The sequence below is a fragment of the Bacillus rossius genome, chromosome 2, assembly GCF_032445375.1.
Source record: "Bacillus rossius redtenbacheri isolate Brsri chromosome 2, Brsri_v3, whole genome shotgun sequence".
Lineage (NCBI taxonomy): Eukaryota > Metazoa > Arthropoda > Insecta > Phasmatodea > Bacillidae > Bacillus > Bacillus rossius.
In genome coordinates, this window is record NC_086331.1 from 7765867 (window position 1) to 7783053 (window position 17187).

The 17187-nt window shown below is 35.5% G+C and overlaps 1 protein-coding gene across 1 annotated transcript in view; it reads right to left on the reverse strand.

The window, feature by feature from the left end:
* LOC134529070 (congested-like trachea protein) overlaps positions 1 to 16699 on the reverse strand; it is an 80253-nt gene extending 63554 nt beyond the window's left edge. Inside the window, exons 1-2 of the mRNA XM_063362777.1 lie at positions 16394 to 16699; positions 8759 to 8873 (exon numbers count right to left, since the gene is read on the reverse strand). Coding sequence (XP_063218847.1) covers positions 8759 to 8873; positions 16394 to 16501 — 223 coding nt within the window. The 5' untranslated portion in view covers positions 16502 to 16699. The remainder of the gene's footprint in view (positions 1 to 8758; positions 8874 to 16393) is intronic.
* Positions 16700 to 17187: the final 488 nt, after the last annotated feature.

Below are 17187 nucleotides of genomic sequence, written 5' to 3' on the forward strand. Positions count from 1 at the left end.
GAGGATTTTGGATACTGTGTAAATAGCAGCCATTTATTTTTTAGAGAGGTATTTCGGAATTTGCAGTGTTAAATGATCATAATTTACATTACTTAATTTTTGCAGGTATTTCTGATTATTTGTTTGCTTGATTGTGCAAAAGTAATTGGAAGTTCATTATACCTATTTTTTTTATTGGTTGGTCAAGTTTTATGTACATATAATTTTCTTTTGTAATTATTACTATGGTTCCTAAAACTGTCTGATGCAATAGTTTGCCAGTTACATTAAGTATTGGAGAGAGAGAGAGACAGAGATGCTTGTACATGGGAAACACTTGTGATTTGGTTGAAAAGCTGTTGCCATGTATCAGAATTAGCTGATATTTTTTCTGTGCATTTTGTGATCTGTCAGAAATTATGTCACATGGACAACGTTGTCTTTCTCGGAAGAGAAGGGCAGCCTTAGAGATAAGTTAGCATCAATACGATGTACCAAGAGGTTGTGTGTTGGACTGTCGCTAAGAATTACTATATTAATGTAGTGGAAAAGAGATGGACAGCTGTGGTCCGGGCTACAATCAACTTGAAAACCTTTTTGACATTTTCAACAAGACTTCATTTGACCATAGTCATCGGTAACAGCCCAAAATAATCAACCATGGAATTAAATACTGAAATGTATATGATTTTCAACCTTCAGTTACCTCGAATAAAAAATTTTGTTTGCTAGTCAGTGAAGTTGTTTTGTGCAACCAGATTGTATTTTCATGCTGTACCTGTTTTTCATGTGGTCAGGAGATGGCGGCCATGGTGATTTACATGTTTTTAAGTAATTTTAATAATTAACTTTAGAATCTTGGGAGGATTTAAATTGTACAGTGTACAGCTATTGATTATAAATTTTAAGATGGTCTGTGATTGTCTGTTAGGCTAGATCACATGACTGTTCCACTCCTTAGTGGAAGAGAAAGGCAGTTATGACAGTCATTGCTTGAAGGTCATCAGAAACTATCATGTTTTGGGTGGTTACTTACAAATTAACATTTTAACGTGAGTAGCAGATAATTTCAGACCTGGGGTTCGCGCTTTGTTGATAGACATCTTTTGGGATATTTTTGGTAATTATAATATTTTGAACACAGGTGACAGTGTAGGCCCAAGTTGAGCCTTTTTGTATAAGTTGGCCATATATGGACGTTATATTCCAGGTTAGCCTGGCTAAACAACCCAGAATAGTAACAACACACTTTAATCATTTGAAAAGTTTATTTTTTATATACAATGATTTTGAAGTTTTGTTTTTAAGTCTGTCTTGTTGCCAACATTGAGGATGAATTATCATTTCAATAGAGTACTTTTTTGGCTAGACAACTAAGTAGAACAACGAAGTTGTCTCCCCTTACAAAGGCCAAAACAAAGGGGAGGCAAACCCGTGTCAACTGACCAATCACAATACAGAACCAGGTACATGACCATGTAAGGAATAATACTGGAAAAAATTTTTTTTCCACAAAGTCTGGAAAGACACATCACACCACCACATGGCTCGCTCTGATTGGCTGGCAATGTAGCGCCCAGCGAAAGTTCTAGTCCATTGCTGCGCAGTCGTGCGCCTACATGCTGGTTTTTTTTTTCCGAAAAACACTTCAGGCATGAAAATAACTTACTGCTGACAATGTGTCATGCCCGTGTCATCCTTTCTTTTTATTTTTAAACCTTCTCTTATGTTGTCGCCTCACTAACCAGAATATGCTTTATAATTGTAAAAATATAATTAATAGAGATATTAATTTTAACTGAGCCAACAAATTAGAGTGAAAAAATAATAAAAAAATACTTTTAACCCAGATAAATAATAATTAATATTCAAGCACAAACAATATGACTTAAATGCCTGTGCATAATAGAAGAAACATGAGTATAAATTATGAAACATTAAGAAAACATCAAAAAACACATTTTCAGTTAAGGTGGTGTTAGTAGCAAGGGACAGGAACTATGCTATGTTACATTGTCTCTCCACCATTCATGAGTTATAAGCTACAGTGAGATTTCAGCATCTAACTTTAAATAATATTGTTCCTATGTAATGAACCAGTTTAAATGAGCCAGTGAAGGTGTTCATTCAGCAAGTTTTGTTCTAGTCATTAAATGTTAACTTGGTTGGAAGATGGCAAGCTCTGTGCTTTGTTGATTTTCGGTAAGGGAAAAAAAAAAAAAAAACTGTAAAAATCAGTAAATGTTCTCAAGAGACTTTATTTCACGTAATAATCATTGATAATCACAGCTGATGGAATCAAACTGTTATTTTAAGCACACAGCAAATTTCTTCATGTGTTCTATGTCTGTAATAGTTGGACCAATTTGAACTGGCCGGAGGTCTGGCTTGTTAATAATACAACACAACCAGATACATAGTAAAACACATTGGTTATCTTATACTTATAGCATTAGTCCACCATGCCCCAGCAATGAGTAAGTCACTGCTGCAAATAATTCTTTGCTCACAAAGTACACAGTTTGTTATAAATTACTTTGAATAATACAACACATGCCCATAACACATTCAGTGTATGTAGTCATTTAAAAAATACTATGTCCATTAGCAGCCTTTAGTTTTGATATTTCGTGCAAATAGTTATGAGCTTAAGTTTTCTTTATCACCTCTATGAGATATAACAGTTTTATAAACACATTACAAATTAATAGCACCAGAAAAGCATAAAAAATATAATTGTTATTGGTGTATACAAGGAAAAGTTTCAAATTTCACCTTATCCCATCTTTTGTAGCAGAAGAAAAGTAAAGAAAGCAGACTTAAGCTTCTCTTTCCCCAAAGGTTAACACGATATTTGCAAAAAACAATGTTCAGAAAGAAAACAGTCACTCACCAAATAACATGGCACTATTCAGAAGAAAATGCAGCAAATATTGAAAAACTTCATAGCAAAGACTACTCACGATTTCAAAGTGTTCTACTACAAGACACTTCAAAAGGGCAGAAAGAGAATTTAACTTTTTTTTAAAACACTTTTATGTAAAAACAAATAAATAATCACAGTTCCTACAGTGAAAAAAATTGTTATTAGAAAATATAAAAATGGTATATTTACCAATTAAAACAGCAAAGCTTTCTACAAATTGGAGAGGAATTTGTTTAAAAAATTAGATGCAAGAATTTAAAAAGCTTTGGTGATGGTTAGACAGATGAAACTAAGGAGTGCTGATCACAGTACTGGGTGGTTCAATAAAAGTGTAAGAAATTATCAGATAAACTAAACTAGCAAAGCTCAAAATTTAAAACAGAGCAAAACTTAAGAAAGTATGTGAAAACTGACAGCAGATCTACGACACAATAACAAAAGAACAGAGCTTCACCACAAATAAGCAAACAAAAGGAAAAACTAAACTAAGTTATGACCTTCTACTCTAAAGTCAGAGTGATACAAGAGATTTGATGGAAAGTACTAGCAAACAGATGAAACCTTTGAATGTGGAGAAAATAAATGTTTACATTGAAGAGCTTGTTAAAGTCACTTACTTCAGCCACTGCTACACCTTAGAAGTCCCTTCTCATTGCTCCATGAGGCCCAGTATACGAACGACACTGCAAGTAGAAGGTACAGTCTGTTGCATGTAACTTGTCTCAAATTTGACACTTCTAAAAGTAGTACCTTCTGGCCCTGATATGTCAACAGTGATTGTAAACTACTTCATGTGATTGTTCGTTCTTGCTTTGCAAGTGACATTTTTGAAATGGGTGCCACTGGAACTACTTTTGAGAACTGTCTAGTTCCACACAAGTTACATTACACAGGCTATAGTATGAAAACAGACACAGCAAGGTAGAACTGGTAATAATAACCCACTTAACTGGAATGCCAAGGTAAGGATTAAAAATAAATGACCTCTTTTTAGGACCACTATTTCCTTTAATAATAGCACATCAAGATCCAAAACTGAAAGCTAGAGAAAAAAAATAAATCAATATCCTGATTTTAACGATTAGCTAAAACCATAATCTTTTGATTGGTACCAAAAAATCATTCAAGAAAACATTAGATAGCTACAAAATACACATCTTAACACACCTGAAACCAAACAACTTTGAGAGAACCCCTGGATGCTAGGGAACTATTAAACACAGTAGAGACTGAACGAACTTGATAGTAACCACACAGTGCTGCTGAAGGCTCCAAAAATAGTCAAAAAAGTTTGTCTACACTGTCTAAAACACAGCCTTGTTAAAGTAGTTATAACATTAAGTTATTCAACTAAAGTATAGCCAAGCCAGCTGAGAACTGGTCAAATGTTGTCACTTTTCTCATTACTGCCCAACTCTTATTCACACAACTGACTCAAAACTAACATGGCGCAACTTAATACAAAATGTATAATGATGACTAAGCTGACGGAATACAGTCTTTCCACTTGAAAATGAGTGTCCAGACATCTGTTCTGATGACAGTCCTGTTTCTTTTGTCAGTATGTTACTTAATACTCTATATGTTGATTTAACACTTACAAAGACAATGTTTACTGGTTTTTTTTTCCTTCTAGGTTTTTGTGTAGCAGTGGCAGGAGCTTGAAATATTTGTCAGGTACTAACCATAAAAAAAGTACTAAAACAAATACAAGCAATTAAGCATAAAAATAAAATATGAGGGGAAAAAACAAGATTTGCAAAAGTATGCCATGTTTTACTCTTTACAAAAGTCTACAAAAAAATCTAAGTAATATTATTTAAAATACATGATCTTTTAATGTTTTATTTTGTCATTTTCCACTTTTAAACTGACACCGTCCAGGGGCTATGCCCTCGTGAAACCCAATGAGACTCCAAAACCCTCTACCCTTTCTCTCTGCCCTGGCATAGTTCACCAGCTTTGTACGTCAGCATGTGATGTGCGCGCTAGGGCGTTTTGAACAGCACACTTTCCACCCCACAGGAAGATCCAGGGGAGGGGACACATTAGTGTCAGTGCCTTGCGCCATAAAACATTCATTAAAGTAATAATTGTAATTTGTTTATTATTTTATTTCCAAAGGCTATGTTGAATCAGTTTCACTCACTGATCATTTAAATAACCAACTTTAATTTGTTTTATTGTCGCCAGGGAGAATTGGGCATCTTCGAACCCACCCATGAGCCAAAATAAGTTTACATATCTTCTTTATTTTTAAATACAAATACTGCAACGGGTTGGTGTCAATTAACATGTCTTATTGATATAAGGAGTATGCCTTATGCTTTTAGCATATGGGGCACAAATTTTTAACATCCCAACTGTGTTTGTGTCTTGCAGTGGGAATGCCGTACAATGTGCTCAGCGACCATTGCTCACCATAGTCGAATTTCAGACGATCCAAAAACCCAGACGGTCATTGTTGCACGCTACTGATTTATTAATTGTTATAATCTTATTTATTAATTAAACTCTTTCTAGCATCCTTGGGGCCAACCTTAGAAGACTAACCACTTTTATAATTTAACTAAACGCGGAGGTATCGTTCAGAAATGTGGGTGAACTCAACTTCACATAAGCTGTTTTGTCCATTTTATTACTATTTTGTTTTTATGTTAACTACAGTGTAGTGTGGAAGCAAGCATATAATAAATGGATCTTGCTGGAAAAATGTGTCTCTCTTCAACCACGTGGGAGAGTGTGTGGAGGTGTTAAGAGGCGGTGTGGGATATGTACCTTTAAAGCCCATATGTTTAGTAACATACAGCATGTCCAACGCTGAAAGCGGACCAGGTCTTTTGCACAAAGCACGGTAAGGGGTCATGTCTTGATCTTTTGCACACTTGGGGTACATCACGCCCCGAGTCAGGAGTCTTAGCCCTTATTCAAACGGTGACACCCATAGCAATGCATCGACACACTCTCACAAACTTAACGACCACATCTCAAAACACTTTTAATTCTAAAATGAGAATATTTGTTTAAGAATAGTTTAAGTATAAAATACATTATTTTAAAATGAATACTTGCAGCACCTAGTAGTTTCAAAATTAAATACCTATCGTATGCAATTGGCACATCATAATGGCTAATTAAAACAACAATGAATAACTTTCAGGAAAAGCTCAATGATGAAAATGATCTGCTCCCATGGGGATTTGAGCTCACAAACAACCACATATCTAGCAGACTAGCACGCTAGGTAGCATACTTTAACCCGCTCACCCAAGAAGACAGCTCACCCAGTAGATCAGTTGGTTGCACAAATCGTTGTACTATCCCACAGGAAATACTGGTAACATTTATCATGAAGGCATTTTATTGTGCAGCTGTAGCCAATGTATATTTTTTTACATTAAACTAGATTCTGAATCCCAGGATTTGATGTATTTTTCACTCAATTTGGTTTGCAAAGGTTTGATAAGATGCCTTTCAACGTGAAGATAAAATTTATCAAGCAAGAAATAAAAAAAATTGTTACGAACGCAGACAGGACCGTGACACGTGCCAGGTTCGGAGCTGGCTGGCGGCCCTGCACGGCCACTGACGTCACGCGCCGTGTCACGTGGCGTTCACTGACGTAAGGCATGTCACGCGTGGCTGGCCGGATTACAAGGGTCCTCACTACCCCCCTACCCCCCCAGACATCATCGTCCTGTCTCAATGCCATTATCTACCGCTCAGCAGCTTTGCGAATTTCACGGGCCGCCACGCGGAGCAGCATGAATCGACGCTACCCTTCTCGACTGTTCAGGCGTCGGGTTGGCTCGCGATGACGCGACTTGCCACAGCCGCTCTCGTCGGTTCGAGAAGGGCACCACAGACTACTTAAGCAGCGATGCCGGCCTCCGTGACAGTTTGGCGACAGAGTTCCGCGGGGTGTGCCGCATGAGTTCTGCGAGGACTGAGGCGAGAGTTCAGCAATGGAGCTTGGCGAGAGGGTCCCACGATGGTATGGACCGGTGAGTGCCGCGACAGTTCAGCGAGAGTTCCGAGCAAAGGGAAGTGCGACATCGGCGAAGAGGGCGAGAGGAACCCCCCCCCCCCCTTCCCCCCTTCACCCGAGAGTGGCGGGACGCGGAGTTCGACTGGATCATGAAAGTTCAATGACTGGAGCAAGACTGTGTGTGGACAGGTGCGAGGCAAGGGGCGAACCACTGTCGAGCCTAGCTCCAGTGAGGAGTGCGGACTGCGGAACTTGACAGACATTGAGTGACTTGAGGAAAAATATTTTTAATCGCCATCGATTTGTGACCATACATTTTTCAAACAATTATTCATTTATTAAGGTAAATATTAGTAATTAATAAAACTGTAATAAAACCTAATTGGGCTATCCCTTACAAACCCAGTTGTCCCCACATTATAAATCGTAACAATATTTACATATTCCCCATGTTCAAGTTCACACAGACAGTATTATCGCAAAAATAAAGTAAAAAAAAATAATTGTCTAGTCCTATTAGAAATTAGTGAGAGTGCTAACGTTGGTATAACATTTAACGAAGCTTTAATCTGATACAAGAAAAAAAGATATATTATATAGGTCAAATATTCTCTCAACCCAAAGCAGAATAAAAAAAACTAAAAAGACTGCACATATTTTGTGAGCTGGAATTGATAACAAACAAAATCCAAAATAATTTAGATGCAGAATCACCAATTCATAAGTTTTCCTATGCCTGCATAATGTGGTCATAAACAATACCTAACAATTTACTTCACAAATGAAAAATAAGGTGGCATTATAATTTTTGTTTGAAAGTAACGCCAACAGACATCCTAAACCTAGAGGCTGCCACCAAGCCCCAAAAGTTCAGGGAAACAACTGAACAATGGCCAGAAACCACAGTGGAGGGGGTAAGCTGCAGTACATGCAGCCACCATTCTTCTACATGGATAAGAGATTTCAATGGACATAGCATTGCAAGGGTTACTTCATTAGAAATAGAGCTTACCGGCCATAAAGTTCATAGATACAGTAAAACTCACTTAAGACATCCCCACATAATAACTTTTCCCGTTTATTAAGTTCACAAAATTATTCCCTTGATCACTTCTATATATTCCTATGTTAATTTTTCCCATTCATAACATTTGTGTTACTAGATGCTTCCTGTATATAACGCTCAGCATTAGTGGAAAAAAAAATAATTTTTATCTTTAAACTTTTAAACTATAATTATTATTATTTTTAAAAATTTACGAAAGTCCAAATGATAATGAAATAATTTGAGCTGCACAAGACCGTTTAAACCTTTGCGCATGCCGCACGCTGTTACAGGTGTATTTTTCGACCAATCATCTACTTGCATTTGTATAGACTGAGAGGCTGTTCCATCTGTACACCATTTTCCCTATTCGAGTTATAACATGTGACGAATACAGAGGAAACCACATACCACCAGCCATTATTCTTGACCTGTCTGCGTGTAATTTTTTGCAAGCAGTGCACACATTTTTAATTGTGCAGAATAAACAATAATTGATAACCCGCAAATAAGGGGTTTCAGGTTTGCGATACAACTTCAGGTGCTGGGGATCAAAGTGACAAACTCGAAAGTGTGAACCAGAGATGCCACCAAATTATTTTTTAGAGAGAGGGGAAAATGCACAGCTGTGACGATAATGAGCATGTGCAAAAAAAAAAGGGGATGGTTGGAAGAAATTTATTTAGGTCGGATGAAATATACGTATGAAAAGAGACCAAACTGAGGAATCAAGCATGGTGCATAAAAGATGTATTGTGATTGCTTCATGTTCGGCTAAATACTCGCAATACGAGCCCACAATTTTAACACAAAAACCTACCTTTGTACAGCCCAGTGAAACCTTCATTCTTCACAGTTTTCGTGGCACAATCCCAGGTACCTTTATACAGCGGTTGTACACCATTTTTGGGTGTAGGCATCGTTTGTAGTCTGACCTACAACATAAACAGCAAATGATTGCATTAAAATCAAAATTACTATAACTTAACACTATCTACAAAATAAAATACACAATGTTACAACATTTAATTACTTTTTTTCAAAAACTAGTTTAGCTTAATTAATTAAAATCCCAAAGCTAAACAACTATGAAATATTTTATGAAATATAACTTGTTTTGCAATCATATATTTCAATATAAACAATGGGTACAGAAAAGAAGCATAAAAATATTTTTTTAAAATAAACATAAATATTTATGTTTTGTATCTGAGAAAGGCCTGTTAAAGGGCATGATTAAGTTTCTTTTAAAAATTTTCAAGACAAAAATTTGAATAGATTTTTGCCATTTTGCAATCAGGTACAAAAAAAAAATAAGCATATACTTTACAAGTTAATCAAACAGAATTATACATACTTTTCTTTGCCTCAAGTCATGACTATTAAGGTTGGCCTTAGCCTCATAATATTTTGAATTAACACACCATATTACCTTATGAAGATAAAAATAAGAAATTTGTAGATTAATAATGTTTTGAGGATTTATTTTTCATCTTACAAATATTTTTTAACATTTTTATATTCTGCCTGTACTTATTTTTACATTAGATTACATAGATAATTATTTTTACACAGTTTATAATGTAAACCGAAAGAAAATACGGTATACAATTTGAAAAGCAACTTGAGGTTATGGGGACAAAAAAAAATGGTGGCAAAGAAACTACACAATATACTGCCACCTGCATACTGTGAAAATGCATTTCATTAGGTGCATCCACCTGTAACTGCCAGCCAACTACAGAATGTACATCATAAATTACAGCCAACACACGTTCCCAGTGCAGACTGTTCACCTGCACTTTGTGCATATGCATTCATCTGCAACTGCAGTTTCAATATTATGAATAAGGCCTAAACTTACTGCAGTGTAAATATTTCCTGTTTCTCCCTGTAATGGGTCAAAACGTCCATTCACAAACAAGCGTTTGGCATGGGTTGTGTGAAGTTTCACTCTACCCTACACACAACACCACTGAATAACCCAACAAAGAATCTCACAAAGAGACATAACCAGAAGATAGGAGTGCAGTTAGTTGAGGTAAATTAATATTATGTTTGTTTCTGCTGTTTTGAACAAGTAACTCTTTTTATGGATCAAGAAGGCTAATTAATTATTTGCTAATTTTTCTGCAATGAATTTATTTTTAATACAAATTTGTTAAGTATTCCTCATCTGGTGGAAAGTACCAATGCTGAGCCAGCAAACATTAGTTTTATCTAGATGTCAATATCTGGCAGAGGTGCACTATGAACACTTTGTGCTTTTTTCTCAACTTTTTTATTTTTGTATCAAAAATATTAGACTATCTTCTATTCCAGGACCTAGATCAACCAAATTCACCACATAATGGGTTGTTTCACTAAACTGTTTTATGCCAAACCCTAAAGCCAACTTTGTCTTTTCTGGTCACGTGGCATGGTTCGAGTCTCGTAAGCCAGTCCCCAAGACTTTCACATTAAAGTCTACTGCTTATGACTGATTTAAATCACAGAATGGCTTTTTGACGTGACGTCTAATAAATCGATGAACTCCGGCTGCACGCACTAAAAGTGTTCCGTAACGCACATTGTCCCATTACGCTGTGTCCCGTTATGCTCATTTTACGCTTGCACCGCATATATCTCTCTTCCACTCGATTGGAACAACCATCGATTTGACTTTTTCAAGGCACATTAAACTTGAAACACTCCCATTTGTTTCCTAATTTTCCTATCATTGTCCTATCCTTAACAGAATAACACAGATTGGAAGAAGTTAAATAGCAAACATGTATAAAAGTTATAGTTAAAATAATCTGTTCATTAAAGTAATAAACATATTTGAATTAATGAGTGCAAATAAAAGTAAATTTATCAATTAAATTGTAGATTTCATTTCACTCCTCCTTTGTATCCATACAAAATAGTGATAATTCAATAAAAATGATTCAATTTTATTCATAAAAGTATGCAATCATTTCATCAATGTTTTGTTATGACGTCACAAACTATCGTCCGTAAACCGACTTTACAGACAACAAATTTTTTTTATGGTTTTTCACTTTATTTAAATACCTTGAATGATACATAAAGTATGTACTATATAATATAAAACTTAAGAGTTTACATTTTTTTTAATAATTTTTAGATTATTATTTTATTTTTTTATTTAAAGATAAGTGGTTTTATAACAATCTAAGTTTAACATAAATAACAAAATTTCTCATACACACTTGATATTATTCAATGTAATAAATTTTTTTTTTACGTACAGTTATCGTTTATCACATATTTCCAAATGATCACTTTAGATTGAGATATGAAAACTCAAATAATTTTTAGTTTGTTATGTTTATAAAAAATTTTGACTTTGTATGAAACTTTTGGAAGCAATCTTGCACGCACAGAGCAAAACCACAGTCTTCGCACCACCAAGTTTCTTTCCTCAGTTGTTTACCACTGTTGACTTTAGCCACATCGGAACATACTTTACAGTATCTTATGAAATTGTATTTTTTTCAGTTGGAAAAAATTTCTTCGGAAAATGGTGAACAATCAATCTGTAGATAAGGATGATGACTGAAATTCTGCATTGAAGTGCCATACAAAGTCAGTTGGTTCCCAATAGCTTTCATGAAGATTCCCAAACTAATTTTGTTGTCAATAAGCCCTGGGTTTTTTTTGAACAAAATATGTGTAAAAAAATTTGTACCATCATTTTATTGATTTTTTTTTAAAGGGGAGTATGTGATCAATAAGATCAACACCGGTTTTCTTCATACAAAATTCAAGTACAATACAAGGTCAGGTTTACTGAGAAAAACTGCTCTTGTTTCCTGCTTTTTGCAAAATCTTCATCTGCAACATAAAATAAAATCATTCCTGGTAAGATACGTGCAAAACTGATAAGTGTATAGGCATGGATAAAACAAGTTTCAAGCACATTCTTTCTCGAGTCGCAATATTGAGACGCTAGTTCATACAAAGAATCAGAATTGTAGTTGTCAGCTACTGAACCAGAAGAAGCATAAAATTTTTCCTGTTCATAAAATTCGTAACTCTTGCACTATCTTTTCGCCATTTCCACCGCAGCGAAAACCAGGTAATTCTCCTGGTGCGATACAGCACGCCCGCCGCCACTTAGCACGTAAAACAGTGGCCTCTAGCGGCAACCGATAAAACTACCACCACTATGGAAAGTGTGTGTGACAATCCAAGCTCGTTTTCTGCTCGAGCAAGCACATATCAGTCCATGGAAACGTCTGCTCGAGTTACAGTCGAGTGCCATTCATTGTATTAAAATACTATGCTTGTGCTGAGCTCAAGCATGGACCAGAATGTGTTAAAATCTTTACCAGTTTGACATCGTCCCGGGCTGCGCCCTTCTGAGCCCGATGTGCCACCAGCTCCCCCCTTACAAGCTGCGAGCCCCCTCCTTCCACCGCCCCCACCGTCTACGACCCCCGCCGAAGTGAGTGTGTGTCGGCCCGCGCCCGCCAAGGTGACCTCAGTGCTCCGCTCCCGAGAGTTGCCGAGCGAGGACAAACGGGCAGCGAGTCGCGAGCGCTGCTAGAGGAAGGAGCTTCACACACCTGTCGTCGTTCCCGGAGGTTTTCAGTGAGACAAGGGGAAACGGGCCTCGCCACACACGGGCTACGTCACGGCCCTGGGAACAGAGCAGCCGGGTCCACATGCCCGTTACACATGTGGTGGCGCCCTAGGATTCGACGAACACTTCAACCCCCATTGCGATAGCAAGTTGAAATGACTTCGTTACGCGAGGGAGTTTACATACCTCAATTAGACTGTGGGATGCTTGAAAAGCCCATACTGTGTCTCTCACCTGGCTGACATCAGTGTCTGTCTTTCTGGATAAAGCCTTGTAAAGAATTAAAATGAATCCTATAGGTATGATTATATGGTTTTTGTCTAAGTAGGTAAAGTAATCTCTGTTTAAATTCTAATTTTTTCAAAACATGGAAAATGGTTTAAAGGCTCTGCAAAGTTTTAAGATTATTCTTAAAAGGAACCAAGTTAAAATCTATAGGTCTTTATATTTTTTTTAAATAATGCATAAGTACATATGGAAATATTAAATGTTATAAAAGTTAACACCTTAAAACTTAATTCACCTACCACGTTGGGACACATGAGTACATACTCCAGTGTTATATTGCAAACACTGTCACTACATGCATACCAAATGTTATCTGCTATTCATAAAAAAAATTCTGAAAACTTCACACAATAAAACTGTGAATAATGTGGATAGTCTATATGTTTATTTTCTGTGTTTCCACAACTCAATAATGCACAGAACTAACCAATCTTCAATAAAACATGATGGGTGCAGCCAAACCTCACAAAAATTTTTAAATTACTAAATAATACAAAATTCAATTTAAATTGGTAAATTATAAAAGGATCAAACAGACCAGAGTAAATGATTCATATTCCTGATGAACATAAAATGTTATTCTTATGGAGAATAGAAATAAGATACCTTTAAGACGATAATCATATATTTTCAAAGTTATTTCAGAACAGCTATTTAGATCCTAAGTAAAATGAAAGTGTTTGTAACCTATTGTTACCAAGTATATAGAAGTAAAAAAAAAATAAAACTGTAAATTCTTAAATACAAAATTTCATCAAAACTGGTTAAGCAAGAACGAAGTAAAGAGCTAATAGGTAGGTGTCAGACTGGCAACACTGTGATAGTCAAGTTCAAAATATATGGCCGTACTATTGGTCAGAAATAAAGATGGGGAGATGTATGAACTCATGGAAGTTGCCCAATGATAATAAATAGTATTGCTAAACAAAGGAATCTAAAGTGTGTAATATTGGCAACCGCAAAATCCAAAGTAGCACTGTGATAAAAAAAAGACAAATGATAATGCGAGTTTTGGAGTTATCATGGAATGAGCAGAAAAGAATTAATAAGTAGAATTAATGATTTTTATGAAGTTAATAAGTACACAGTAAGTATTAAGTAGGTATTAAGGAATTTATTGAATATTTGTGGAGTTAAATGTAGTAGTCACAAGAGAAGAACAAGGTTGTTATTATTTATATTTAATTAATATAACGGTGCAGTGTATAGAAAGAATGGGTGGTTGTGTAATTGAAGTATACAGGAAAACAAATATTCATGTTTTGCAAGATAAAAAAAAATGGAGAAATGGCACAAAGTTAATAGCTACGAAATAAATATTGGCAGTAAATGAATATTGCCATAAAGCCAAGAAAGGTAAGTGGTTTTTTAAAGGCTGTTAAATGTTTATGATTTGGGTAAATATGTACAGTCGCGGTAGATGCCAAAAAAAATGATAAAAATCCGAAAACACTTTTATTCTGTGCTCTTTCACTTCCTCTTTTCAAATCAACCGGCGGAGATAAGAAATTCCAACTACTTTCGGAGATATCGAATTTTTTAATTTTCATCACAATACCTGCGTATTCATGCGGAAAAAAATGCTAACAATCCGAAAATACTTTTATTCTATGCTCTTTCACTTCCTCTTTTCAAATCAACCGGCGGAGATAAGAAATTCCAAATACTTTATGAGATATTGAATTTTTTAATTTAGCAATACAACGCCCGTTTAACCCTTCGAACGTCGCCATTTTTTATTTTGACGTGTGTTAGTGAATGCGTAATAAATAAAATGGTCGATTAGGTCAGGTCAGTTACATTATAAATACTTTCAAACTAAGTGGACATTAAAAATAATGTGAATTTAATTTAATGGTTCTTTAGTTTTAAATTATTTGTAATGTAACTGACCTGACCTAACAAAACCCGGACAAATGATGAACATTAACAACTCACGTAATTTTTTTTTTACTTATTACTTGCGCAACAATATCCAAATAAAAAAATAATACTTTAAAATTAGAAACGTTAAAAACTCACCTAAGTTGGAGGCGGGTACATTTCCTTTGCCACTATAAGGAAATGATGTAGTCGTTCACGGCAGAAGTTGACCGATTAATTAAACATCGTATTGAACAATAAATGAATAAATAATCACGTATTGGTTCATTTGAATACTGACCAATCACGGAATAAATAATCACCTATTGGTTAATTTGAATACTGGCCAATCACGGAACAGTCACGTGACAAAATTGTCCAATAAGAAACATGATACTCGTAAACAAGAAACCTTATTATCTATGACAAGAAACAATGGTGATCGCCGCATACTACGCAGGTATTGTGATGAAAATTAAAAAATTCGATATCTCCTAAAGTATTTGGAATTTCTTACCTCCACCGGTTGATTTGAAAAGAGGAAGTGAAAGATCACAGAATAAAAGTATTTTCAGATTTTTAGCATTTTTTTTGGCATCTACCGCGACTGTACATATTTACCATGATTTGTAGTTATGTTTTATGTGTATTTCTTTTGATGTGTTAGGTGAGAGGTGTGAAGTGTGTGTTTCATTTGCGATGTTAAGTCAAATAGTTTATTGAATCATAAAATTTAGTAGGCAATGTAAATAATAGGTTAGTTTTGCAATCGTTGAAATGATAAAAACAAAGCAAAAGTTTTTGTGAGGGTATGTCGGCTAGTAAAATAATATACATATATCCATTTACATCACGATATGGTATCGATAATGATGAAGTGGTCAACAAGGCTGTGCTGAAGAAATTACGACCTTTACGTTCTTACGGTATAAACACGGAATGGTCGTTTTGAATTGGGAAGATTCACATGCTTGGTTTGCAACAGATATTGTTTTGATTTCTATTTATCAGATGTAAACATCATCTGAAAAATTACCTTTTTTTAAGGATAAGTATACAGACTACAATGGATCTGAATCTGTCAATTCTTGAAATGTGTCAATTCTTTGAATATGGCAGTGATTACAGTTCAGGTCATGCATCTCAACACACATTATAGTACAGGAACAGCAGGCAATATCATGCCATGATAGCACCACCCAAACATAATCATCAACTAAAGGCCCCCACACACACAACCAGTCCAGCTCCCAGTACGAATTGCTCAGCCCGAACTGACATTTTGGACTGAATTCAGGCTCTCTGCACACATGATCAGTGAAGGTGCTCAGGTGTGACCGAACTATCTGAAATGAAGCTTTCCCCCAGTCTTGTGGTTACTGTTACTTTTGCTGTTGGATGTAATGTTTCATCATAGAATATGCAGCTACAGTTGAAACTTTATATAGAAAAGGGAAAATCATTGCAAACAAAAAATATATATAAACAAAGATATCTGCTACGACACTCGGCTGAACTGATTGTTTGGACCGAATGTATGGACTGGCGAGATGCCATTCCCACACAAGGCAGTTCGGACTGAGGGGTCTCGAGGCCACAGTCCAATTTGAGTGACAGCCATCAATTCGTCAGTCCAACATCCTTGCACACTCGCGGCAGTTGCGATTCAAGTGCCACTAATCGAATGTGGGGGGGCCTTAACACAAAACCTACCTTAATAGTATCAAGAGGATGTCCTGATACCACAGTGCAAATTCCTCCAAATCCGCCTGACACGAAATATTTGATGGGGCTACTTTTCTCGCTCTTTTCGGTACTCATTGTGTAAAGTATATAGGTTATATATAATAAATTAGTTTTAAAAAATGTTGACGGTCAATTAATAACAAATAAATTACTTTTTAACTAAGATATCATCAATACACGGACCAGAAAATTATTTAAGAACTATATAATAAAACTACAATGCAGTATGCATTCATAACCATAGCTATGACCTTATTTACACAGAGTGGGAATGTTCCAAACATCAATGTCAACTCAAATAGTTTGTACCCACGTAGTGTTTAAAATCTAAACGATAGGTAGCGACACTATAATGAACTAGTTCTTTTGTAAATTCATAATATGTAGCTATAGTGTCCACTTACAAAAATCAAATTATGTTTATTATGGAAAAACATTTATGTGTTATGTAACAATTGTTAAAAAATATATGCAAAACTATTATTCGATAATACAGCTTTTTTAAAGTGGGTTTTTTTTTTACCGTAATGACAAGTTTTGAATTTGATATGAGTTTTGGTACTGGAAGTGTGCATTCAATCCAATGTGTTTGTGTCCACATTATTTGTCAGAACACCTTGGTTCCAACATAACTTGCATGTTTTTTTTTCTGATAAAGATAAGTATAAGCAATTGCTTTAAATTATTGTGTTTCCCCGTAATTACAGAACTTTTCTGTCATTTTTAGAAATAAAATGTTTTGACAATTATTAAAACTTTAT